Source organism: Furipterus horrens, unplaced genomic scaffold (assembly GCF_987537825.1).
Source record: "Furipterus horrens unplaced genomic scaffold, mFurHor1.1.pri manual_scaffold_2, whole genome shotgun sequence".
In the NCBI taxonomy this organism is placed as follows: domain Eukaryota; kingdom Metazoa; phylum Chordata; class Mammalia; order Chiroptera; family Furipteridae; genus Furipterus; species Furipterus horrens.
The window spans coordinates 10,052,746-10,079,625 of record NW_028327172.1 but is presented as its reverse complement, the minus strand read 5'-3'; the positions used below and the strand labels follow the sequence as shown (position 1 = coordinate 10,079,625).

Sequence of the window (26,880 nt, the reverse complement as noted above, 5' to 3'; positions counted from 1 at the left end):
TCGAACAAGCCCTGACCGGCACCACGCAGTGGGCAAGCACACACTAGTCACCGAGCCAGACCTGGTGCCGCCTCCTGGAGCTGGCTGTCCAGGTGAAGAGGTTGCCTTTCCAGCTAAGAGCTCTTGAGTGCCCAGCTAGAATCTAGACTTTTGTGTGTGGGCAGCAGGGAGACGTGTTGAAGACAAAAACATTAAAGTTTTTGAACAAGATTAGATGGAAGGTATCCATTAGCACTCTGGCGTCAGTCTTCAGACCCAGGATCCTAGGCCCCTGGAAATCACCCTTCAGCAGTTCAGCAGAGAGCCGGCTCCAGACCCTGACCCATTACAGGGGCTCAGAAAACATTTGCTGAATGAATGACAACGAAGGAATGAACAGATGAATGAATGACTGTCCCCTTCCCTTCTCTGTCTTCTCCCAGTCCCTCTCCAGCCTCAGTGGAATGCAACAGCTAACGTGTTCCAGGCTCTCCCATCTCGCCCACCTACCATCTCTCTCCCCTTCCCTCAGCTACTCCCTCTTTTCTACCCCCCTCCCTCTGGCCATGTGTAAATAGAGGAACACTCCTGTGCTTCCACCTCGGGCTAGGCAGTAGCAATTACTTTAAAGTCTCACCAGTGCCCTCGGAGATAAGACTGATTAACTGAACTCTGCAGGTGAGGAAACTGTGATTCCGAGTAGTGAAGGGACTTGCCTGCAGCAGACGGGAAACTCACAATGGGACCTTCTGATTCCACCCAGTGCTTCCAGCTGGGGGTGTGCACTGTTGAGGTGGAGGTCCAGGGAGTGAGGAGAGGAGGCAAAGAAGAGATTCCTGGAGGGGAGGGGATCTCAAGCCTACCTCCCAGGACCAGGTGGGTGGACCCCAGCCTCAGGGCTTCTGTCCCACCTCTGGGTTGTGGCCACACCAGAATGCTGCAGCCAGACTCCTCTACCTCCACATGAGCATTCACTCCCCCAGGCTGAGGCCCCGGGCAGGATCACACCAGCATGGGTGCACATGCTCACACGCACCCACAGCCCCAAAGCCCAGAGAGGTGGAGTAGTAGTTGCCTTAGACAGAGATGCTTTATTTATTTCAAAATTATCCCCCCGAGATGCTTTTTGAACCCCGAAGTAAGTAATCACTACCCTCCCTTCTTGAAGATGAAAATAGGCCCAACAGGCTTCATAAGATATCCTCCCATCAAGCCAGCCAGCTCGTTCCCTAGGCTCTTGGGGGTGGCCTGACTCTGTCCTGTTCCTAAAGCCTTCTAGGACATCAGAAAGAACCTTCACCTCCTGGACCCTCCCGTTTTACAGATGGGAAAATCGATGCTCAGACCTGACCAGGTCTGCTTACTGTCATCCGGCCCCAGTGGGAGAGCTGGGACTTAGGCCCAAGGACCCTGCCCCTACCGCCTCTGCTCCTCTTTCTCCCCAAGACTCACTGCTCTCCTGCACCAAGGCTGTGCCTTTGAAGACAAGCTGGGTGCCACCTCTGGAAGCCAGGTAGCAAAGCTGAGGCCATGACAGCCTCACCCTTCACCTGGAAAGTCGCCCGGGCAGCACAGCCCAGGCACACAGGGCTTCACATCGCCTCCCCTCAGGCCAAGTCTGCCAAGGCCATGAGCGCCCTGCTCTGGAACCACGGAGAATTTCCACGTGTCAATCAGCTGAGCAACTGATCAAAAGTCTCGGCTGGCAGTCGAATACATCTTTTTTTTTTTTTTTTTTTTTTTTGGTAATAGAAAATAACTGCTACTTAATACAAATAGCCTGAGTGGACAAAGTCTTTCTGGACACAGGGTCCGCCAAGAAGGATAAACAGCAGTCGCAGGGCTGACAAGCGAGGGCTTCTGAACTACGTGGCTGCAGGGGACGCCGCCTTCCGCCGGCACTCCCGGTACACCAGGAAGGGGTGGACGAAGGTCAGGAGAGTGGCGAGCACCAGCGACACATTCACCTGGTGGGGAGCGGGGGGCGGAGTGAGGCAAAGCCCAGAGACTCTGAGCAGCACCCACCACCAGCAAAGCGACCAGTCTTCTGCCCGGTTTATCTTCTGCTTCCCTCTCAGACACAACGGTGCCTCCGAGGAAGGACGATCGGTTATTTTCCATTCTGCCTGGTGGAGCGGGGCGGGTGAGGGATATTATGCCCGTTTCTCAGATGAAGAACCAGAGGCCTCCAGAGCATTCGGCAACCTGCTCAAGGTTTTGCGGGAACACACAGCTCCTGAATATTACGTGAGGCTCATCCAATATCACAATATAGTAAGCTCAGTCCTTTTTTTATTCCCCTAATGACTGATTAGAACTCCTGTTCTACACTCTGCTGACCTTTTTTCAATGAGGCTAAGAAAGCTGTGCAGTGGTCAGGACATGGCCACGTTTGGGGGTACCTTCTGCTGGGGCCCCCCCAGAGCTGCCCCCGTCTGGATGTCCCGCCCCCACTGGTACTCACGTAGAGTGGGTTGTCATGGGGAGGGCCTTTGATGAGCGTGAAGAGGGGGAACTGGAGCAGGGACACAATGGCTGACAGCGCCATCACCAGCCCGAAGAGCTTCCCAAAGTGCTCTGAAGGGAAACTGGGGACAGACAAGGGGGTTCCGGGGAGCTGCAGGGCCTGGCCTCTGGGGGCCTCTGTCAGCCACTTGCTCCCAACTCCCCTGCCCTAGGCCTGCCTACACCCACCCACCTTCACACGGCCCTTCCCCCTCCACCCTGGCTCAGCCCTTCAACCCTCAAGAGCACCGAGAAGGCATTGCGCCTGGCCCTGGGAAAACTGCAGGGACGCCCGACACAGGCTGTGCCCTGGGGAAGTCTCAAGGCAAAGACAGACACATAAACAGACCACCCTAGGCCTGGCCACGCGTGCACTGAGGACATAAGGCGGGAGGCATGCCAAAGGTACAAAGAAAGGAACTCTCTCCTGGGAGATCTGGAATGGAAGTGGGTCCTGCAGGGTTACCAGGAGTTCCCCAGACAGGCAACAGAGGCAGAGGGGAGAGCGGACCAGGTCTGTGAACACTGCCTCCCTCCCACCAGCCCCCGCCCCCAGGCAGCACCCCCTACACCTGCTCCAGGACCTTGTCTGCCACACCTGACCGCCTCCAGGTATATCCTCACCTCCTGATTTCTTACCTCCAGCATGCTTCTTTCTGCCCCAGTGTGTCCCCCATTATGCAGCGCACCCCAAGTCCACTTACGCGAGGGTGAGGAAGGCAGCATTGCCCCCGTAGAGGAAGGAGCGGCTGATCACTTGCAGGATGAAGGTGACATACTGGAGGGAGAGGACAGGGACAGAGGCACAGAGGGCAAAGCCCAGGCACAGCAGAGACGTCAGGGCCAGCGAAGGCACCACTGAGGAGAGGGCTGCCATTGAGGCCGAAGAACCTGGTCCAGGGAGGAAGAGGAGAGGCTGCCTGAATGGGGATCCATGGAGGGCGGGCAAGAAGATGTTTGCAGCCCACCATCCAGGCAGAGGCCTAGGGTCATTTTTGAATCCTCGTTCTTCCGCATGCCCCATCTCCAATCCATCAATAAATACCAATAGACTGTAAGGGGCAAAGAAATGGTACTCCCAAACCAGTAGAAAATAATTAGCAGCAAAGGACAAATGTAATTATATCCTGAATCAGGGGTCTCTGAGCCAGAGTTAACACTATCAGCACACTTACAAGACAGGAAGGGGCCATTCAGCACCTCAGCACAAATGCTTCTGAGGGCAAAGGATATCTGAGATCAAAGAGCGGGCTCCCCAAAGTTAGTCATCACCAAACTTTGGGAAATGGGAAAACGTAGCTAGACAGGCCAGCAAACAAGATACGGAAATTTCAAAGAGGAGCTGGAGACAGACCTATAACCAGATCACCCTGAGTTAATTATCACCCTCTGTTAATTTAGTTAATTGTGTTAAATTGTAACTCCGCAGTATCCAGCACAGAAAAACGGAGGAGAAGGAGGGGGAGAAGGGAAGGGGGGAGCTTTACTCGCTTTAGGATAAAAGCAGCCAGCTGCATCTTTTCGGCGTGCACCTTGATTTGGTTTTTAGGCTGCACCCAGAGCTGCAGATCTGTGAATAAACAACTGCCTCAGTTACTGCTCAAGTCCTGTGTCCCGGTGTTTTATTGTGAGCATTTCTCACATAGCCCACCTCTTAAATATCATTCAAATGTATCCATGACTCTATCCGCAGACTTATCATGGTTGTGGGCCACCATCGACTCGCTCACAGATTATTACAATGGCCTCCAACAGGGCTCCACATCTGCTCGGGCCTGCTCCGGCCCACGGCCAGATACTCTCAGGGGCCCTACTGGTAACAGCCAAAGACTGGAAACCACCCAAAGAGCCACCAAGAGGAATCAGGCGGCAGCTAAAGGAAGGCGGACAGACCCCTGTGGAGCAGGACGAGGATGAGGCAAGAAAGAAGAAAGAAGATGGAGTCACTGCAGTCAAGCGGACAAAGTCAGAGCGGGCTGAAAAGTGAGGAAATGACACTATCTTATTTTAGCCTGGAAACTTAAACTCCTGAACTTTTCAGTTGTGCGTCAGTGCCTGGAGGTGCATAAATCCTATAGATAATCTTCTGAAGGACTCAGGAAAGAATGTGGGCGTGTCCAGACACCCGGGCGTCTGGAAGATCACCAATTCAGAGGCAAGCAAGATAGATTCTTCTCAAGAATGTGCTTTGTGCCATAAAAACTCTCAACCTTTTTTCTTCTTTGGAACACTCTTGGTATTGCTGGGTAGTGTTTCCAGAATTGTAATTCACTCACTTCAGACCCTTGAATAAAACTTTGTCATTTTCTAGCAAAGTCTCCTGATTCATTTACATATGGTTGACAGAGAGTTACACAGAAAGAAAACTGCAGAACGGGGCATGCCATGTGTTGCCTTTTATCTAAGAGAGAAATTCTATGTATAGTCTTTAAGAAAGAAAAAAAAAAAACAATAAAAATAATTACCAAAGAGAGAGGAAAGGAATGGAGTACAGGAAACAGAGAGGGAAACTAAATGTCTTGGTATATATCTTGTTTCACAGTTTTGGTTTTGGAAAAATCTATATGTTTGATATGTAAATGTTTTCTTAAATAAATAGGAAGAAAACAAGCAAAGCAATCCCCCCAAAAATCAGAAACAAAATGAAACCGATGAACATAATTTTATATCAAGTTGGTGACTTGTAACACAGTAGTTTGACTGTACAGCTCTTGTGGGAAATAGCCTAGGGATGAGACAGGAAGGGAGGCCAGAAGGAAGGAAGGAAGGAAGGAAGGAATAGCCTGTAGCAATTATATTATTAGTACTATTATGATGTAAACTTCAAACTAATATAATATTGAATGTCGACTGTAATTGAAAAATAAAAATTAAAAAATATTGATATAGCTAAACTAGTAATTATACATAAAATATATTTTATAATACTAGATAGGTATATAGTATACACTTATGTATACATAGTATATGTATACAGATAGTATTGTTAGGATGCCCTGGCTGGTTTGGCTCAGTGGATTGAGCGTCGGCCTGCGAGCTAAGTGTCGCTGGTTCGATCTTCCAGTCAGGGCACATCAGAGAAGGAAAACTCTGACTCCAAAAAACCTCCGCTGCCTTGCGGCATACCTCTTCAGGGGAAAGGCTAAGGGAGTAAACCCCGACAGAAAATCCGGAGCCGGAGTCCCTAAGGCGGTTTGACGTTGTAGTCAACACCGGCAACTCCTGCGGCGCACCTGAAGCCAAGCTGTATTGACTCCGTCTTTCCCTTGGACCCTTCAGCTGCGAAGAGAGGGGGGGTCTGCTGCATGGGCAACAGCAGACCCTCCATATCACCCTGCCCAGGCTCTGTAGCTTCAGTTTCACTGGAGAGGACACTCCAGCGTCATCGCAAGATGTCTATTCGACACAGGAGGAGACAGATACCGTGTCACTCCCGAGTCGGACTGCACAGCCATTCTCGGCGGTGCAGATAGACTCTTAAGAAGCTACACCATCGTCTCTCGAGACGGACGGCTGCCAACGAGTATTGTTAGGAAGCACAGTTTGCAGAAGAAAAGATATACAGATGCAAACTCAAGGAAAATTTAAATTAAAATACCAATATTAGCTATCCATCCAAAAAATTATGTATGTCCTACCTCTATCCAAGGCCTAAAAGCAATGACAACCAGGATAATTAGAAACAGTAGCACCCAAATTGTAGTCTTTAAATACCATGTCCCGTTAAAGGGACCCAGGGCTACCTGGAAGAGTAGCGGGTCTCAAGTCTGGGGCAGGAAACATACTCAATGAAATGAACCTGAACATCTGATTATGCTAGAAAGTAAAACTAATAGGACTGCATCTAAAGGTCACAGATACTGGATTGGGAAAGTTCCCAACGGCCAAAAATGGGAAATTTAAGCATCAAGAATTTGGAGAGAAATGGATTGAAACACATTCAAATATCTTTAAAATGAAACTTTTTAAAAACAAACAAGTAGTCACCCTAGAGGTTGCTATGGCAACCTCATTATTATGAAATGTAAATAGAGGAACTAGCAAGCATTTATTTCAGGATAACAAGTAGACCATAAGGGAACGTTTTTCTTTCAAGAGGAATTCTAGCTGTTAAAAGCGGAAGGGAAGATAGAAATAGAAAATTGCCATTTTGTAATCCTAATAAAATAATGGGTCTAGGCATTGATCATCAATGGCTGCTAAGGTCGTTAGGCAGGCAGCTGATGGGAAACTTCATGACGGGCCGTGAGACTGACAGCATCTGAGCCCACTGATCAATCGTAACATCATAAAGCAGGGACGGCCAGTGCCAGGGGCCGTCCTCAGCTCAACCGTTGAATCACTCTCGCCAAAAAATATTAAACCACATCCCCTCAGCCTCCGATCTGCCTGTTTACAGGAAATACCCAATCAAACAGCCATTTTTCAATGACACGAAAAGGATGCCAAATCCTACATGGGAAATGTGACAGCCCAAATGACCCGCTTTCTTCAACAAATAAACAACAAGGGGAAAAAAAAGTGAGAGAGGGACACAGATTTTAAAAGACAGAAAACGCACATCAAATGAAAATACACTGTGTGGACCCTAACTTGAACAAACCAAACTTGTTAAAAGAGATATTTGAAGCAACAAGGGAACTCTGGACACAACTACATCGTTAGATGATAGTAAGGAACTATTGGGGTTGTTTTAGGGGTGATCCTATCCTAGAGATGCTTAAGTAAAAGAGGCCTTATTTGTTGGAGATACTACCTGAAGTATTTACAGATGAAATGATTTGATGCCTGAGATTTGCTTTAAAAGGCTCCAGCAGGGGCAGGAGGAGCAGTGCCAGGAGTGGGGGAGGGGTGTGGAGGAGACCGCAGGAGAAATGTTACTCTTAGTCCCTCCCCACCACAGCCCCAGAGGTTGAACCATCTCAACACACCCTCTGTTCCTCCAACACATCCAAGGATCCTGTCCAAGGCGAGCTGCCTGCCCGTTCCGATTTCTCTCTCCCTAGCCCCTTCCCCTCACTCCCTAGTACTCTGTGCCTGGCAAGTCTGAATCACTTTCTGGAATTCCCCAGATTCTTCAATGTTTCGCTCCTTTCTTCACCATCCGGATCCCCACTGTATTTCTGGGCCAGTCCCCCATGGCTCTCTTCTTCACCGCCTCACTTCTTACTCATCCTTCAAGTCTCAGCCCAGATGCCACTTCCTCCAGGAAGCCTTCCCGGACACCAATCCCATCTTTTCCCGGAATACGTTATATGTCCTTCTTCATGTCCGCATAGTCCCCCTGTGGTTTTATTTCATGGACGGCAATGACTGACACCTTCCTCCAACCTCTAGACTGAGAAAAGCTTGAGACCAAGGTCCTATCTGCCTTGTCCACTGTTGAATCTGGAACCGTGGCTGGCACATAATTGGCACTCAATAACCAGTGGGCAGATGGATGGATGGATGGACGGACAGACAGATTAAGAACAAAAGAGAAGATGGGCATGAAGCTTTATAAAGACCTCTCCCCCGCTGGTTCCCTGATCCTCTGGAGCCCAGGTCTCACCCGTCTTTCTCGCCTCCTTCTGGTACTTCTGTTTAAGCCGGTCCATGAGCAGGCCATTCCAGGGGGCACACAGCACGCCAAAGAACTGCGTGATGGCAAAGGCATTTGTGTAGCGGCTGACTGCGGAGGACAGAGAGGGCTGGGCGGTAAATTTCCAGGACTTCCTTAGAGGAGAGGACTTCCCCACCTTGCCCTTGCCCTTGCCCTGCCTGGCCCTCCTCCCCAGACCCCTGCTCGGACCTCCCGCTGGAGCACATGGCACTGCTGAGCTTAGCACCCCGCACCCTCAAGGTGCCAAGTCCCCAGGGGGACATGCAGATGGGCCACCTCCCAGCCCTGCCACATACCCAGCTCCTTGTCCCTCTGGGCCAAGGTGGTCAGCAGAGAGTTGAAGGTGCCGATGAAGAGGTAGTGCCACAGCTGAATCACAGAAAGCCACATCAGGTGGCACCCGAAGCGCTGAGAGAAAACATAGCTCCGGAAAGGACGTGGTTCCTCCAGCTGCCCTGGTCCTGGGGTCTCTGTTGGGGAAAGGAGGGTCGGGGCATGAATGACAAAGCAAGTCGGGGGCTGGGACAGCCAAGGATGTAGAAGCCTTAGTGGCACGGCCTGAGGTCCAAGCTCACTTCTAGTCTGGCTTCCTAGAACGCATCCGGCGGGCTGGCCACGCTGCCTGCAGCTCACTCGTCCCCACCCCTACGCCTCTGCCATCCGGTCCGGCCACCCTGAATGGCCCTCCCTGTGTTCTCTGGCTGCTGAAACCTCATCCGCCTTTCACAGCGTGGATCCAACACCGCTTCCTGCACTAATGCTTCATCCTGACCCTTCCCAGCCAGGACGGTGAAAAGAAAGGCAAGGAGAGAACGGGAGAGCCGAGTGAAGGGTTAGGGGCAGACGGCTCTGTTTCGGCTGCTCCGCTTCCCCTCCCTTTCGTCCCGTCCCAGGATCCTGGTTCCTTCTGGAAATCTCTGTCCTATCCCTCATGGCCCCCAGGGGACTGTGACTGACGTGTTCTGTGCCTCACCCAAGGTGGGCCAATCAGAATCTCCTGATTCTGCGAGCGTCCCAGAATCCTGCTCTTGTTCCCACCTGAGCCAGCAGTGGTTGGTGATGTTTGTACCAAAGACCCAAAGCAGGGAGAGGAGGGAAAGGAGGAAGCAATGGAGCTGGGGCGGTGAGAGAGGGCAGACCCAGGGGACTTGCAGAGACGGGGACAAATTAGCCGGACTTGACACTGAGAAGCTGGGGAAAAGGAGAACAGTGACGGAAAACTGACCTCAGGGGTTAGCGGAAATGATGAGAAAGAGAAAAGAGGGACAGAAAACAGAGAAGGGACAAATGTCTTGCCCCTCTATGAAATGAGGGGCCCGAGAAGATGCTACAGGTCCTTTCTCCACCTGACCTTTCCTGAGCCTGAGTCCCTGGCGGTCCCTGGAGGTGAGGGGCCGGGTCAGCCGCAGCGAAAGGCCAGGCTCGAAAGGGGTTTGAAACGGCTTACCCGGCAGGGCTCACCTTCCTTTGGCGACAGGGACTCCTCAGACTGTAGGTCCAGCTTTCTGGTCTCAGCTGTTTCCTTCTTCTCTCTGGCGCTATCCCCAGAGCACAGGCTGTGGGGACAGACTCTCCATCAGCCCAGCCCAACGGCTGTGAGCTGAGCCTGAGATCCAGGCTGGAGGACACAGTGGGGCGGATCTGCAACGTCACAGCACAGCGGAATCACCTTTTACCAACCCCGACGCCCAGGTCACAGCCCAGACTGGTGAAGTCAGAATGTCCAGGCTTGGAAGCCAGGCTTCCATGTTTTTTTTAAAAGATCTCCAAGTAATCCTCGTGATTCTAATAGGCAGCAAAGTTTGGGAAGTGCGGGAAGAGTAGGAGAGGCCTGGGTTCAAATCCCAGCTCTGCCTCGTCCTCGCTGGCAACATGGCACAGAATTATCCCTTCTGAGTCTCAAGTTTCCCATTTGGAAAATGGAGATAAGGGCATATAATTGAGGGGATGATCGTGAGATGAAACCAGAGAGCCCATGGGTCTGGAAACAGTTAAGTGAGCAGCAAATGCGTGCCCTCGCACGCCTAGTTGTGGTTACGGACTGCAAAACGGTCACCTCTCCTCACGTCCTGCTCCCCACCCTCTGCGACGGGACTGCAGCTCTGACTCTTCTCCCCTCCTTGAATCTGGGCTGGCGTTGCCAGCTTCTTCGGCCAAGAAAACACAGCGGGCACAATGCTGTACCAATTCCAACCCTCAACTTTAAGAACCTCGGGCACTTCTGCACTCTCTCAAACCCTAAAACCACCGTGTGAATCCACCCAAGCTGGCCTAGTGGGTGATGAGAGCCAGGTGACCCAGACATCCCTGTCGCCTTAGATCACCACCATCCTCGACCAGCTAATCCCAAGCTAGTCCACCACACAGATGATCGGAGACGTGAGCAAGCCCTGTCAACATCATCCAAGTCTGTCCCTGGTCAAGTGAACTATCCAGCTCTACCCACACTTAGTAATAAATGCTTACTGTTTTAGGTCAGTGGGTTTGGGGGTTGTTTGTTATGCAGCAATAGCTAATGGATACACCCTTGTTCTAGTCCTCTTCTTCTGTAACAGGTTTCCTCTGCCCTGCTACCACCCTGTCTGCCCTGCCCTCTGCTTCCCACCTCAGGCCACCTGAGGGGCTCTGGCCTACAACCAGATCACCGTCCTTACCCATAGCTGTAGTCGGGGGGCAGTGGGTAGGGGATGTGCCCCCGGGGCATCAGGAGGAAGGTACGTCCAACATGCCAGGCACTGCAGACAGACAGAAAGATGAAGGAGGCCCTGAGGCTAACGCCTTGTTCATGAAGGAGCTGCAGAAAAAGAAAGAAAACGTTAGTGTAACAACCTTCTTCACAGCAGTGTTTTTCACAACACCCAGAAGGTGGGAGCCACCCAGCTTCCGTCAGCAGATGAATGGATAAACAAACCATGGCTATAAGTATAAGAGAGCATCATTCCACCTTCAAAAGGGAGGGCGTTCTGCCACAGGGCACAGCATGGATGAACCCTGAGGACACTACGCTAAGTGAGAGGAGCCAGTCACCAAAGGACAAACACTATGGGATTCTACTTCTAGAAGGTCCTCGGGAACAGCCAGATTCACAGCAACAGAAATTAGATTGCTGGCTGCCAGGAGCCGGTGGACAGGAAGCTGGGAGTTATCATTAAATGGGAAGTTTAATGGGAACGGTTTCAGGTTTACAAGGTTGAAAAGAGCTCTGGGGGTGGGTGGTGGGGATGGTGGCTCATCAGTGTGAATGAATCGATTGCCACTGTCCTGCCCACTTAAAAATGGTCAAGACAGTAAATTTTATGTTCTGCCTATTTTGTCACACACACAAAAAGCAAGGGCAGGGACCCCCGTTTCCAAGAGTGAGTCTTCTTGCCCTCTCTCCTGGAAGCTGATCAAGGGGACCTGGGACACACAGAGCCTCATCTGCTCCCCAAGAGTCAGCCAGCACAGGGAAGACAGCGCCCCACCATCCCCACAGCCTTGTAAAGCCTCCTAGTGTGGCTTCGAACCCAGGCCTTTTTTTCCCCAAAAGCAGCAAAGTCTTTTTTGTCCAAACACAATTTTACACAGAAATGCACCTGACAAAACACACCAGTGGAGAGCGTCCCAGCCATCCTCCCCTCATTCTCTTCGGTGACTGACACAGCATCAAAGGGGACCCTCCAGTGTTCCTCAATGCCCAGTTTGAAGACCACTGATCTAGCCCAACCTCCTCATTTTACAGAGAGTACAAGTGAGGCCCAGAGAGGAGCACTGAATCGCCCAAGGTCAGAGTAAGCAGCCACAAGGTCAGTTTGAACTAAGAACGCCACCTCTTGCTCTGACACTCTCTCTTCACCCAACTCTAAGGAAGGAAGATGGAAGGAGAAGCACATCTAGGGCAGAGACTCGGTCTCTGGGTGACCCTTCAAGCTAAGGTGCTCAGGGGACTCAGCCAGTCTCGTGTGCCGGTAGTGACTCCCAGAGATCCTCTTATCTTTCCCCAAGGCCTCTGGCATAGGGAAGCCCCAGGCTGGGAAAGCTGGGGTGTCAAAGACCCACACACTTTCATGCCTTTCACTTGTTGTTAAGCGTACGGAGGTGTCCCCCAGCTAGCTGCCTCATAATCACAGCATGGCTGCCGCGATTCCAGCCAGCACACCTCCCCACCACATAGAGAGGGGGAAGGGGGCCGAGGAGAAAGACTTCCTTTCGGCTCTGCTCATACCTTCCATCAGAGGAAAATGTCCCCTGAAGTCTTCCAGTATCTACCCCTCTCGTCTCATTAACAAGAACTGGATAATATGACCTCCTCTACTCAACACTAACAGGGGGAAGGGCTTGTCAGCTGGCTTAAATCAATCAAGATTCATCCCTTGGGCTGGCACATCCCTGCCTAGATGAAACTGTCAGTGCAATGAAGAAGGTGGAATGGCTATTGGGCGGGCCACGAATAGCCTGACAACAGCCCACCCCCCTGAACTCCAGCATTAGTCTTCGGAGAGCTGCAGAGGCCTGTGTCTGCACCCCCAGTCCTCACTAGCCGCTTCCCACCTCCTGTGCAAACACGAAGCTCACAGGTGCAAACGCCCCATTCCAAAGGGAACCCACTGTACACCCCACACTGGCCCAAGCACATCAGAGCCACTTAGCCTCTGCCCAGAATCTTACCTAAGTTTAAAGAAGGGGCTTTAGGGTTACAAGCTCAGGCTCTAGAACCAGACAGGCCTGGTTTCAAGTTCAAATGTCACGTTACAATTGAAAAACCAAAAAATAAAAGGAAAAAAAAAAAAATGTCACGTTACTAGCAGCAGAAAAGCTGATGAAGAGAAATCACGCAAAGTTTACTCCACAAGTGTCTGGCATATGTAAGTGTTCAATAAATGTGGGCTGTTGCTAATTTTTACCTTAATGATAAGAAAGACGGCTGAGGAAGAGTCAAAAGCTCCATTGTAGAGGGTGATGATGGTCGAACGGTGTTTGCCAAATAGGTTCCCAATCTGGAGAACACATAACCAGCCTGGATCACTTACTTACTCATGACAGAACTATTTCCAGTGCCCCCAGCATGTGCCAGCCATCATTACACCCAGACCACACCCATCCAGCAGCTAGCACCCTGGCTTAGGCCCGCCCCTATCTGAGGCAGCTGATGTACAGAAGTGCTTTGCTCTCGCATCCCTCCCCAGCCTCCCTCCCGCCGGGTGCCTGGGATGAGGGCAGCCTTCCACCTGCAGGTTGGTGATCAGAAACAGGATTCCCCCGACGGTGAGCATCGGCATGGCCAGGAAGAGCAGCGGCGCTGAGTCTGGAACAATCAAAGACAGAGGTGAATGCTGTCATTGTACGATCCAAACACAGAGCTTCAAATTCTGGCTCCTATTTGCTCCAAATTCCTGACAACCCTGGGGGCGGGGCCCCATTTCTAGCCAGCCCTCTAGGAATTGGGAGTCTTAGGATCCTGGTCAGAGTTCCCCCAAATGTGCCCCCACGGAGGGAGCCTGCAGAGATCTCCTGAGCCACCTTCTTCGCCACCAAAGATGGCCCTTGGTCTCTGGCAGGCCTGGGTCTCTACAGACAGAGGCAGGACTCAGAGCGAAGCCGCTGCTCCCTGCCCGCACTAAAGCTCCAGCGGCCCTCTGCTCATCCTGGGGGCTGTGTGGGAGAAGCCTGCACTCAGCCCCCCAGCCCAGCTTCTCCTTCCCTGCGTGACTTTGAGCGGGATTCTGAATCTGTGACTCAGTCACCTGCTCTTCCTGCCTCATGGGGCACTGGGAGAGCTCAGGGAGAAAACAGTCACGGGGTGTCCTTCCTATGTTCATTGAACTTGGAGCACTTCTTTCATGCCAGGCATTGTGCCCAGCATTAGAAATGCGGGACGAGTAAAAAATACTTCTTTCCCTTGAAAAAAACTGACATGCAAAAAAAAAAAAAAAAACCGTTACAATAGGTCTGGAACAAGTTGAATAGCAAAACAACTGAAGTGCCAAGGGGGCGGGGCTTAATAATTAGTCTTTCCCAAACCACAAACATCTGCCCACTTTCATGATTCTGGCCATAACCCACACCCATCCTAGTGAGACAGGATAGTAAGAAGCTAGGAAAATTCCTGGGCAAGTGGAATGTGGAACTGAGGCAAGATAATTAAACAAGGCCAAACAATTCGAACCACTTCCTGCCAGTTAGTGAATTGCAAGGACACCTGAGAACAAATGGCTTATCCCTCTCCTTCCTAACCTGAGAATAAATAGCTTACATCACCCTGGTCAGGGAGACAGAGGACAGAGACCCAATTAGTGCCATTTCTTCCAGCCAAACCCAAGGACGGATGAAGTCAGGGGAGCAAATAACAAAAACCCGATGAGAGCTGGGCTGACCCAAGTTAAAAGCAAAACAGTGAAGCTGCCCAGAGAACGATCCCAAACTCCCCTATGCACCATTTTGATGCATCAGTATATTAAAAAATGCACCTGGAAAGCTGATGAATATTCTGCTAAAGCCCTCCCCTCCCATTCTCAGTCCCAGAAGAGAGAGAAAATCCCCCAAGGCAAAGGAAGCTAGTGCAGGCTCTCTCTAGAGCCCGCCCACTGTCCTGCTCAGGCATGAACTTTTTCCTCCTAAACTCTAAGGGCCCCCACAAGACTTGCAACCAGGGGAGCACTGGGCAGCGGCAGCGGCAGTCCCAGGCTAAACCCCAGCGGCAGCAGCAGTCCCAGGCTAAACCCCTGAATCTGTCTCCAAGGCCCTTTCCTCTGACTTTACGGTGAGCTGACAGCAGCCCCGCCTGGGCTCGCTTCTTTCCTGTAACGTTTCCAGGGAGCCAAAGCAGAGCACCGCCTAGGCTCCTCAGCTGCTTCTTCTACCCCAAGCCCATCCTTTGTTCCACTGTCCTCAGCTTTAATAAACTTACTCTCAAAATCACCGGGACCTGTGTCATCTTTCCTGCACAAAGTCAAGAACCCACACACCACCAGCTGGCCCGAGGCAGACCTGCGCACCGGTCCCAGAACCCATCCCCATCTGGTAACACCAGTATTTGCTAACATGGTTTCTTTTCGGCTGACTCACTTCTAGCCAAAAGAAATCTGTTCTTTTTAAGGGAAACTTCATAACACTGTTGTAAATGAAAAGCAACCTGTGTGGCTTGTCATGAATAACAGGTAACTGCAAAAAATACATACAGTGAAAGGGGAACCACAGTGCTACATTGTAACTGGGCGCATTTGCCCTCGGAAGCTCGAAGCCTGCCTCTCGCTCCTGCCCTCGTGTTCCAGTCACACCAGCCCCACACCGAGACCTCCATTCCTGAAATCAGAGGCCTGACAGGGAAAGGAAAAGGAAACTCTTCCACCGGGTGAGTGATGTCACGTTTGGCACTGGAGCACGTGTGTGCTTTTCCCAATTCGCTGTGAAGTAATTAACGATTGTTCTACACCTTGGGAAGCAAGTCAAGTGCCCACGGCAGCGTGTCCGCCCCGTTCACCGTTCCATGTCTGTCTTTATAAAAGGCACGTCGCTCCTGAGGCATGAGAAGGCTGGTTGCGATTCGCTTCACAACTGGGTCGGTGTAGTCCCAACCCTTTTTCCAAAAACAAAAAGCTCTGTGTTATGGGGGAAGGAGGAACTGTTGCTCAGAGCACTGATTCACAAATGAGCCAAACATCCCCAGCGACTGGAAAATCATTTACAGGCTTTTAGGAAAGAAGCCAGACTGATGAGGAGAGTGGCTGTGGATCCCTGGCTCTGGGTGCCGGGCCATCTCACGAGATCTGTTCGGACAAAGACGCTCAGCTTGTGAACGGGGCACAAACGGGACATGAGACCGTGTTGCCTTCCAGCTTCAGCATAGGTACCACACACACACACACGTTATGTGCTGTTACTAACCCAGAATTTGAGCCACGTGACCGGACACTGGCTGGGGATTAATAATGGAAGCATCTCTTAGCCAGTCAGGGGTCCCAGGCCCACCCCCCCACTCACTTGCTCTGTGACCCTGGGCAAGTCTTTGCCCGGAGTCTCTCTGGCTTCAGTTTTCTCCTCCACGTGACGGGGAAAGAGAATAATGAACCATATGGGAATTCTCAGGCACGGGGAATTTTCCTTGTGTGTACACCCATAAAATTTGAAAAGACAACTTTTGACTACCATAGGGGGGTCTACTTTTACCCTGCTAATTAAGGATATTTTTAAAAGCAACTGTCATTCATATTAGCATCTCATTTTTAAGAGACACAGCATTTTCACACATACAAGAGGAAGGATGTTATCTTCTGAATAAATTCTGCCGTCTGAAGCAATGCCTCCTTCATCCTTATTTTTCACATTTCTCAGGAGACTGAACTGTTCCCCTAGACCAGCAACAATTCCTTGAAGGGTTCTTTCAATCTCAACGTCGGCACATCTCTGAATGACCGTGGGAGTCAGTGTGTCCTGCCGTCAGCGTCTGTACCGCCACACCCATCAGGGGCCCCTGAGCTGCGGTTGTCCCTCCCACCCGACATCACTCACCTGCGGAGATGAAGGCTATGATGAGTGTGGCACTCGTGTAGAAAAATCTGAAAGACACAACGGGAGATGGAGCGCGTCATCAAGAAAAGAGAAACCTGGAGAGGCGGGGCAGAACTCACAACAGGCCAATCCCTGGGAGAGAGACGTCAGTGCCTGGTCTCCAAACTCAAAGCCTCCGGTCCCTATTCCTCTTGGCTATGTAACTTTGGGCAAGGCACCTCCCCTCTCTGAGCCGCATTAGCCTTTTCTATAAAAGGAACTAAAGGGAATGATCTAGACCCCAAGTTTACAGTTCTAGGGTACTATAATTGCAGGTCCACAATTTTAAGGTTATGGGGCTCTCTTAGCAGTTTGGAGGTCTTAAAGGCATGGGGTAATAAAAGCAATGCCTAAGTATGATATCGTGATTTATAATAAGAAATGTATAATATACTTGTATTTGGTTTTTGTTCCCAGCCCCCCGATGCAGGGCTCCTGACACCCTCGTAAATTCCTAAGTGATAAGAGCACTAGGAGCATCTTTTGTTCTGATGACGTGACCCTGGATGGCTCCTGGATGGGGGCTGGACACCAGAAAGACCAAGTCATGATTAGAAACTTAGAGTTTTCATCCCCTGCCCCCTCCTCCCCTGACTTCTCTAGAGAAGGGGAAGGGATGGAAATGGAGTTAATAACTGATCGTGCCTACATGAGGAAGCCTCCACAGAACCCCAGTAAGGGTGACGCACCCCAACTCCATGGGGAGACAGAAGCTCCTGTGCTCAGGACCCTCCCAGACCTCACCCTGTGCAACTCTTCATCTGGCTGGCTGGTTGTATCCTTCATCATGTCCTTTAATGAACTAGTAAATGTCAGTGTTTTCCTGTGTTCTGTGAGAGGTTCTAGCAAATAATTAAGTCCAAGGGGTAGGGGGTGGGGGGTCACAGAACCTCTAATTTATAGTCAAGGTGGACAGAAGTTGTGGGTAACCTGGGGACCTACCACTTGTGGTTGGCATCTAAAGTGGGGGGCAGTCTCGTGGAATCGGACGCATCTCCAGGTAGAGACTGTCAGAATTGAGTTAAATTGTGGAACACCCAGCTGGTGTCCCGGAATTGCTCGGCATGGGGAGATCTCCCCGCCCTCTGGGTGACCGGAAGTGCCAGAAGCGAAGGGTTCTCTGTGTGAAAGTAAAGGCGGAAGGAGAACAGTGGGCCTTCCCAGTACAGCTGGTGTCAGCGGGTGGGGTTTGCTAGAACGGCCCTAAGCCGATGGAAACATGGGCTGGGAAGAGAAAGGATGAAAGGGTGTGCGATGGAGAACCGTTGATGCCTGGGTGACCGTGTGGTCCCAGCAGCTGCGTTACGATCCGTCACTAAAGGTCTAATTACAAGAGAATTTAGAGATGGAGCGAACACTCAGGGAATTGGTTCACTGGATGCATAAGAAAACACACGCTAATAAGGAAAAGGTAAAATACAGCCTCTTGGTCATTGTAATCTGGAACAGATCAAAGGAAATTAAAAGAGTGTGCTGGGTCAGACCCTGAGGCTAGACCAAGCTCAGAGCTGGGTCAGTCTGAGCTGCAGCCGCCAGCCTCAAAGCCACCCTACCGGGGAAAAATTACGCAGGGACAACAGAAAGTACCTCTAAGACCTCTGGACATGAAGAAGGCAGTCAGCGTGGGAGGAGAGCAAACCCAACAGACAACGGAAACCAGAGGGCACAGTGTGAAGGAGCCGTTACAGTCGGTGGACCCGTACCATCAGAGTAGTTAGTCTGGGGCTGCGTCTTTGACTTTGAATGCTGCGGGGTGGAAGAGCATGTTTGGGTGGATGCAAGACCCGAGGCTCCCTAGGAACAATCACGGTAGGTGACCCAGACACGCAGGAGCCTGGTGGTCTGGGTTAAAGGCACTGTAAGGTCCGTGTCCCCATCTTTGCCAAGTGGAGCACCCCGAATGGAGCAGCTGCTACACTCTGCATGCAAGTCACGCGGGAGTGACTTTAATGATGACCAGGATAGTCACCCGCTGAATATGCCGGTTACCCAGGTCGTGGTGAATGCTGCAGTTAAGGGGCCCCCTTCACATGGGCGCCCCATAAAACCTTAATGCTGCAAAACTGAAAAACAGTTCAGGAAGCCTTATTGTGTTTACTGTTTCTGCTTCCCCTCCTGGGTCTTACGGATGTTAATAACTATATTAGCTTAATTAACAAGAGACTGGGGGAAGGGAGAGAAGAGCACGAAGGGAGTGGTAGAAATTTTAAACTGTTATTAAGAAATAAGGGGAATAAAGCAAACAGCGGCATGTTTTCACCATCAAAACTCAGGACTACAGCCTGCCCTCCTTACCTTCATAGAAAGCCAGAGACTCTAGCTACTTTGATAAACTTAAAGCGGACTCCAGGAAGGTCAGCAACAGCATGACCTTTGCAACCCAACCCAACAACCAGAGCTTCATCGTTTTCCTCAGTAAAATTCAAACAACCGTTCCCAGGCACACTTCAGGGTGGCAGAATGGAGCTGTCTGGCTGCCACCCCTCCGTTTCCCAGCACGATCCCCTCTGTGTGGGAGGTGGCTCCCAAAGCGGGCTGGCTATCGGGGCTGAGCCCAAACGGGCTGTCGGGTACTGTCCATCACGCCACCTCTGATCTCGTCATGGCGAAGAAGCTTCCTGGCCGTGCAAAGCCCCCACACTTGCCCGTCCTGCCAGCACCACGGGGCCTTAAAACAGAGGTTCTGATACAGCACAACCAGAGGCTGGGCAGGCCAAGGGGACCCCCTGCTGGTCCCTCAAACAAGTCCAGCCTATTTACCCAAGTTTAGAAAACACTCTAAAGCCAGACGACAGAGGCGACAGTGAAAAACCTGATCAGCAACCGCTTGAGGCAGATGAATCAAGTTAAAGATTGACAAAAGGGCCAGAGTCCCTTGACCCCTCGCTGGGGACACCAAGCCCTCTGCACATGAGTAAATATAGTTGGGGTGAGAAAGACGTTTTCGGGGCTCCTTGAAAGAGCAGCCTCACATACCATGGTGCCAAAACCCATCGGCGAGGCCCTGACGAGGGCAAGGATTTTTATGAGCGAACCTGAAAATGTGAGTTGATAAGATTACGAAAGTCGGAATGTTTCCACAGGCTTTACGAGAAGTGTGTTTTCTTTACCTGAATGTTTTTATGAGAACGGCTAATGCGTCACGTGAGGGAGCACTTCCCGTGCCTGTGTTGTAAAACTGAAACCCGTGGATGGCATCCTAATGGAGGAGTTAAGGGAAGAGTGTGCGGGAAGCCTTGGCTGGGTGGCTTGGTAGGTTGGAGCGCTGTCCTGTACACCCAAAGTTTGCGGGTTCGATCCCCGGTCAGGGCACATACGGGAGGCAACCTATCGATGTCTCTCTCTCCCTCTCCCTTCCTATCTGAGATCAATCAACATATCCTTGGGTGAGGATTTTTAAGAAATGTGTAGGAAAACTGGCATGTTTGAACAGCATTGATGTGAACTGGCTGCACCTCTTTTACCTGATTGTATTATGGGGATGGCCACTGAGTCTTGATTGGGGACGGCGCCCCTATCTGCACTGTCAGACGGAGGCACGTAAACCCACCCTTCCAGCCATGCTAACTGGACATGCTGAACAGGCACCAGCAGGAAGGCCAGAGTTCACCCTGTGAAATACTAACGCGAGTGCCGGTAGGGACAAGTTTTCTAAGCCACAGCCCATGTGCAGCCCAGACTGGGCCCCGGCAAAGGCCCGTGGGCTCCCCCCAGGGATGACTCCTGAGCTTTGAACCAGAGGATTTCCACCTGAGGGGGCGTTTATGATCCTGTTATCAGACATTAACTGAAGCTGCCCTGATGACTCAAGAGCAGCAAAAGGTCTTAAAACACGAAACATCCACAATGTCCAGGAAGATGTTGGCGACATGTTCTAATGGGCGTGGCAGTGCCCGGAAGGGTTCCGTAACAGAAGGGTCTGTACCGACTCATGCGGCCTGGGGAATGCAGGGCGGAGACAGCCCCGAGCAGGGAGCCTCCCCTCTCGTGGGTCTGACGCGAGAACTGTGTGAGGAGCGCTGGATGCCACTGCCACGTGGACACTGTCCCGTACGGGACCTTTAACTGACCAACAAAGAGCTGCTTGGCTTGCAGACGGCAGCGTCACGGCAAACGGACATCCTGTTTGGAAGGCCACCGCTTTGATCTAAGAAGGCAAACACAGATCAGCCCAAGGGCTGAGTTGCGAGGTGTTTTCCCAGCAAAGATGGGAAAACTGTGTTTGGGTTTTTATTGACTGGTGGGCAGAGGCCCATGACCTGACCATCCGGTCAGGCAGAGGGCTAAGGACACTTGGCCTATTAAAGGGATGGCCATAGAGGGGAAGAGCCCTGTGGAAATCACTCTGGCATTTGAGGGGTGCATTCAAGTAGGGCATGTCAATGTCCATCTGACGAACCCCTCTCCAGGGTCAGATGACTGAAATCAATAAGCAGGTCTCTACGTGCTCACTTAAGGTGGCCACCTGGGTCCACAAACTGAGTGGACGTGGGGCGGCTGCAGAGGTGGGCTGGACCCAGGCATGGTCCTCTCACACCCTCTGAGGCACTAAGTCCAGTAAGCGCTCTTCTGCCTGCCAGCAAAAAGGGCAGAGCTGGCAGATGGCCACGAGGCAGACCCCCTCAGGTAGGCGGGCGCGGTCTGAACAGAACTGTCGAGAGGAACTGATGCTGGAAGCATTGGGCAGCTGACTCTAGCCTGGGCTGGGCTTACCAGTGGTAGATGCAGTAAAAGAACCAATATTGTACCAATCTGTATGGCTAACCATCAGTTCTTCAGACCAAGGAACACCCTTTACAGCCCATAATGTCCAACAACGGACAGAGAGATCCTCAGAGCACTAGTTTGATAAGAGAATTGGAACAGGCAATTGAAACACTGGTTGTTGAAAACAGAATAAGATACGGGCATGAAGGGCTGGATTACACGCCTTCGCAAGTGTGTGCTCACACTCAGCATCAGGGGGACTTAAAGGAGTGTCCCCACTGGATAGATGTCCCTGTTTTTTGAGCGGACCTGGGGAAGAGGAGGTAGGGAAGACTGTGGTATTCCTTCTGTTCCACCTCAACTCAACTTTTTCTTCCTGACCAACCAGTGGGTACAGAATCACTACAAGAGATAGAAACCGGGAGGATTCGGAAGCGGAAAAACTGTAACTGTGTTTAACCTTTATGTTACAATTCCTAAGAGTCTGATGGGGTAGGACATGCCTTCAGCCCACCTGGCAAAATTCGGGGCTAACAGGTTAGATTGCCCGCGCGGTGATAAAGACAGCCCGCTAGTTCTGCACCTGTGCGCCCCGAACAGCAGTAGGCTGAGGTGGGGGAGGGGCATTAGCCTGCTACCCAGACCAGCAGGGTGGAAACAAATGTGTGGGTATCAATGGAGAGGAGGAGGAGGAGTAACTAAAGGTAAGGGGACGAGTGAGCGCATAGGTAGGGAAGGAAATCCGGTATTACATTAACATCTCAAAAGAGACTCAGAGCAAGAGAGGATGGTTGTCTCTTGGCTCAGTTATCCCAGATCCCTAACAGGGTGAAGACATACATTGCTGACCACTCCTGCTTCTGGAACTGCACAAGATCGAATAGAAACCGGCAGACCTGAGTGGCCCTCATATCATATTCATATGATATGATGACGGGCTGGGTAGTTATTAGTGACTGAATGGGATTAGTAATGTACCACATCTTTTGAACTCTATGATTGCTTTGCTATTAGGGATCCATGCTCCCACACCAGGGGGTGAACTGTGATCCTATGATTTTATAATAAGAAATATATATCTGACACAGGGCTCCTAAACCCTTGTAAATTCCTAAGTGAAGTGATAAGCAGTAGGAGCATCTTTTGTTCTGATGAAACGACCCTGGGTGGCTCCTGGGTGGGGGCTGGTCACCAGAAAGACTAAGCCATGATTAGAAGCTTGGAATTTTCAGCCGTCCCCCACACACTTGTCTGGAGAGTGGGCAGGGGCTAGAAATGGAGTAAATAATTGATCCTTCCTACTTGAGGACACCTCCACAGAATCCCAATACCAGGAAGGTGATACACCCAACTCCATGGGGACAGAAGCTTTATGTACAGAAGCTGTACTTCCTTAACCTAAATGTTTTCTGAGAATGGCTAATATGTATCTCTTCATCTGGCTATTTATTTGTATCCTTTATTATATCCTATAATAAAACTAGTACATGTCTCCCTGAGTTCTATAGGCTGCTCTATCAAATAACGAAATCCGGAGGAGATCATGGGAAGCTTTGCTCTGGAGCCAAGTTGGACAAAAAAGTTGTGGGTAACCTGGCGAAGGGGAACAGAGTCTGCTACCCACAATATGCCTCTTTTGGACATTGGTTACTTTTTTAAAGAGTTTTTAAAAAGATTGTATTTAATTGTATTTACGTATTCTTAGAGAGAGGGAAAAGGAGGAAAAAAAGAGAGGGAGAGAAACATCAATCGGTTGCCTCTCGCACACACCCTCAAACCAGGGACTGGGCCCGCAACCCAGGGATGTGCCCTGACCGAGAATGGAACCGGTGACCTTCGGCAACCTTTCACTTTTTGGGATGACTCCCAAGCAAGTCACACCTGTCAGGGCAGGACATTGATTATTTTAAGGTGGTTGTTTTTAAGAAACAAAAAACTCAGAAAGAACCTTTGACCTTCCCCCTAATTACCCCCCAAAAATTTAGGGGACATGCTCCAGGAAGGGAGGTATCATCAGATAACTACAGTTCAATCTGAATAGGTGTAGGGGAGGGAGGACCCTAGCAAGGTTATTTAATCGGAAGTTCCTCCTAGTCCCATTGTTAAAGATGGCCCAGCAAACATTTATTTACCAAACATTTGCTTTTCTACCTCCATGCAAATTGCCTCCCACCACTTTGAAGTCCAAAACCACCACGTGTCCTCCTTTCGCCTTAGCTCAAGGTAACAGATAAGCCTCCACTGCCTGATTTTGGGCTCCATATTCTTATGGAATCCTTATAGGTACATACGTAATTAAATATGGTTATTTTCTCCTGTTAATCTGCCTCATGTCAATTCCATTATTAGACCAGCCAGAAGAACTAAGAATGAAAAGAAGGGAAATTCTCTCCTCCAGCCACACGGGGCGGGGGTGGCAGGGGGAGACCTACCACCTGAGACATCTGAAATGGGGGCAGGCTCATGGGACTGAGAGGTCTTAACCCTGTGAGGTCTGACACTATCTCCCTGCAGAAAATGTCAGAATTGAGTTACACTGTAGAACACCCAGCTGGTGTCACAGAATTGCTTGGGGTGGAAAAAAGCTCACACCTTGGGTGACCAGAAGTGTCAGAAGTGAAGTGTTCTGTGTGAAGGTAAAGAACAAACACAGCCCTGGCTGGTGTGGCTCAGTGGACTGAGTGCGGGCATGTGAACCAAAGGGTCGCTGGTTCGATTCCCAGTCGGGGCACATGCCTGGGTTGTGGGCCAGGAACCCGGTTGGGGGCGCGTGAAAGGCAACCACACACTGATGTTTCTCTCCCTCTCTTCCTCCCTTCCCCTCTCTCTAAAAATAAATAAAATTTTTAAAAGTTAAAAAAAAAAAGAAGCAGCAGCAGCAGCAACACAGACAAGAAGACTGAGATTTTCTTAACATGCTAAGTAAGGCTGGAGAAGAGGAAGAGGCAAAGGAAGGGGAAGGAAGAGGAGGAGACAGGGAGCCAAAGACCAAGAAACTGAGACAGTCATTAAGCACCCAAATGTTGCAAGAACAGAGAACTTACTCTCCAGCTATTTCCTGGCCCAGCCTGTCCTCCAGTCCCTCTATCTAACAACTAAAGTGTCACATGCCTGCCAGGAGATGCCTGCTTCAGGTCCTATCAGCCCCCCGCAGGCCGCGGCTTATCGCTGGACACGGCCACCTGCATGGGCATCCTGTGTGAGCAAGATTGAGTCCCTAACCCTCCTGACTCATCTTCTAGGCCTGTGGGGAATGAGGAGAATGACCATTAAGCCTGAGCCCCCTGGTGTGAGGCCTTGCAGGAGATTTGGACCAGGATCCCCAGGATGAAGGCAGAGGGACGATTTCAGGTATTGGTAGTGTGGTGACCCCGGCCCCGGCCTACCCTCACAGGAATCAGGTCAAGGCTCCTGCTCAATTCAGCATCATGCTGAACACACATTCACAGGGAGCAAAAGTAGGAAGTGAGGAAGGGAAATAGGGATGCAAGGTGAGTCTACTCCCTGGGCTGTTTCTCACAGAGCTGCTGGAGCAGGGCCCAGAAGGGCTGCCCAGCAGTCTGGCCCACCCGTGCCCCGGCGGGGCCTTCAGGACTTACATGGCTATGAGGCGGGCCACGGTGGTCTTGAAACGGTCAAAGATGTAGCCCGTGGGGAAGGTCATGAAGTTGTTCATGAAGGATGCCAGGGTGAAGATGAGGGAGAACCTCTCGTCCTGGCCCTTGCATTCTGGAGGAGAGAAAGGAGGACCTCAGAATCCCAGAGTGGATGGGCCAACCTCCCATCCACCCGAGCCTTCCTGCCAGGAGGACACGCAGCCTGGCTCCCCTCAAGGGCGGCCCCTGCCATCGCAGACAGCTTGCCTGGGAACGTTTTCCCTTAGGTGAGTTGAAATGTAACTGCCCCTAATGACCGCTCAGAAGCTGACACCTCCCTCCTCCAGGCACCCTTAGACCAAGGCTGGGCAGGGAGGAGGGCCGGCTGCCAGTCCGTCCCATCCTTTCACCAGGAAGGCTGGCAGGGTGCACAGCAGGTAAAGCCCTTCCTACCTTTTCCCACCACCCCGGGGCCAGACTCAGCTTCCTGGAGAAGCCGCCCATCACTCCCTTACCACTGTGGTCCGTGGCGTTGGGCTTCAGCCCAGCACACAGTTCCTCAAAGTAATGCTCTTTTTTGAAGACCAGCACCAGGGACGCCCAGCCAAAGAGGACACCGGCAAAGCCAAGGCATTCCAGCAGCCCCGTCAGCAGGGTGGCCACGCGCAGGGGCAGTCCCGGGCTTGCCATGGCCCGAGGTACAGCAGACCCTCCAATCCCACAGGCACTGGGGGCCTCCCAGGCGGATCACAGGAGTGGCGAGGCGTGGCGCGGGAGCACTTGGAAAATCCCCCTGGCAGGCCCTTCTGTTCACGGAACTGTCTGGTCCTGGTTGTTTCCGGCTTGGGCACAGACCATCAGTGGGCGCGTCTCCGCAGCCTGTAAAAGGCAGAGGCTGCTGGGCACACACAGGGCGCTTGTGGGAAAGGCAGAGGTGGCCAAAGTCTTTTCTCTGGGCCGGAGAGCCAGGCCCGCTGTTGGAGAAGCAGCTGCAGAAAGCCTCTCCGCTCCAGCACAGCCGGCAGCGCGTGGGGAAGGGGAACTGAGCCCAGTGCTGGGGGCTGCCCACGAGTATAATGACAGCAGCAACTCTGCACCGGCCAGCGGCCTTCCCATGTGCGCTCACAGGTCCTCACGCCAAGCTGGCGAACTCGGTGCCCTGTTAGCGGCCCTTGACTGACAGGGAGGCAAAGCCCCAGGGGATTTTTGTCCATCTCTCCGAGGTCACACGCGTTAGTCAGCCACACGTGGGCGAGCCTAATGCCTCAAACAGCCCAATTCCAAAATATCCCTTCCTCGCCGACCCTCGGCTGGGACTCCCCACGTCCCCTCCCCGCCACCCCTCCTGCCCCTCCTCTCGGCACCATCGGCCCGGAGCGCGCGCCAAGAGGCGCAGCGCTCACCCCCACCCCGCACCCCTGCAGCGCGGGCCCACCCTCCCGCCGATGCGCTCCCGGGGCTTAGTGACCTCACTGTCCATCACCCCCACACACGCCCGTCCCCTCGTCGCCCAGTCCCCGAGGTCACGCAGCCCTCCCCTCCCCGGCGCCCTACCGGCCACCTCCTCCTCCTGCGCGCTCCCCGGCGCCCCCACGCTCTCTGAGTCTCACGTTCGGATTCCCGCCTCTCCCTCGCGGCCCCTCCCCGTTTCCGCCTCCCCCGCCCCCCGCGAGCTCCCGGCGGAAGGGCGGGGTCCCGGGAGGTCTAACACCTCCCACTCGCCATCACTTCCTTCTTCTCTTGCGCCTCTGGGCTTCGGGCCTCTCTCTCGTCTTTCTCTCTGACGCCAGCAGCGGCCCTTTTCATCTTTCTTGACCCCCTTTCAGCCTTCCAGCTGCCTGGCCTCTCTTCCCTCCCCAACCAAGTTAGTTTTAATGCCATTGCACACGCGGGCCGACCCACGGAACCAAACAGACCACAAACTCACAGCACACACACGCGCGCGCGCGCGCACACGCACAGAAG

At 51.8% G+C, this 26,880-nt stretch overlaps 1 protein-coding gene across 2 annotated transcripts; it reads right to left on the bottom strand.

Annotated features, from left to right (window-relative positions):
* Nucleotides 1-1,550: 1,550 nt before the first annotated feature.
* SLC43A3 (solute carrier family 43 member 3) lies at nucleotides 1,551-25,797 on the bottom strand. 2 transcript variants are annotated; one of them, XM_090261251.1, is made up of 12 exons: nucleotides 25,431-25,797; nucleotides 24,919-25,048; nucleotides 16,574-16,620; nucleotides 13,294-13,370; nucleotides 12,970-13,062; nucleotides 10,741-10,880; nucleotides 9,548-9,642; nucleotides 8,383-8,556; nucleotides 8,036-8,155; nucleotides 3,189-3,375; nucleotides 2,444-2,567; nucleotides 1,551-1,946 (listed from the first exon to the last, which is right to left on the bottom strand). In XM_090261251.1, the coding sequence occupies exons 1-12, from the start codon at nucleotides 25,603-25,605 to the stop codon at nucleotides 1,845-1,847; spliced, it is 1,464 nt and encodes a 487-aa protein (XP_090117377.1). In that variant the 5' UTR covers nucleotides 25,606-25,797; the 3' UTR covers nucleotides 1,551-1,844. The 2 variants fall into 2 exon arrangements, with proteins under 2 accessions (XP_090117377.1, XP_090117369.1); XM_090261243.1 differs by lacking the exon at nucleotides 1,551-1,946 and having other exon boundaries at nucleotides 1,986-2,567.
* Nucleotides 25,798-26,880: the final 1,083 nt, after the last annotated feature.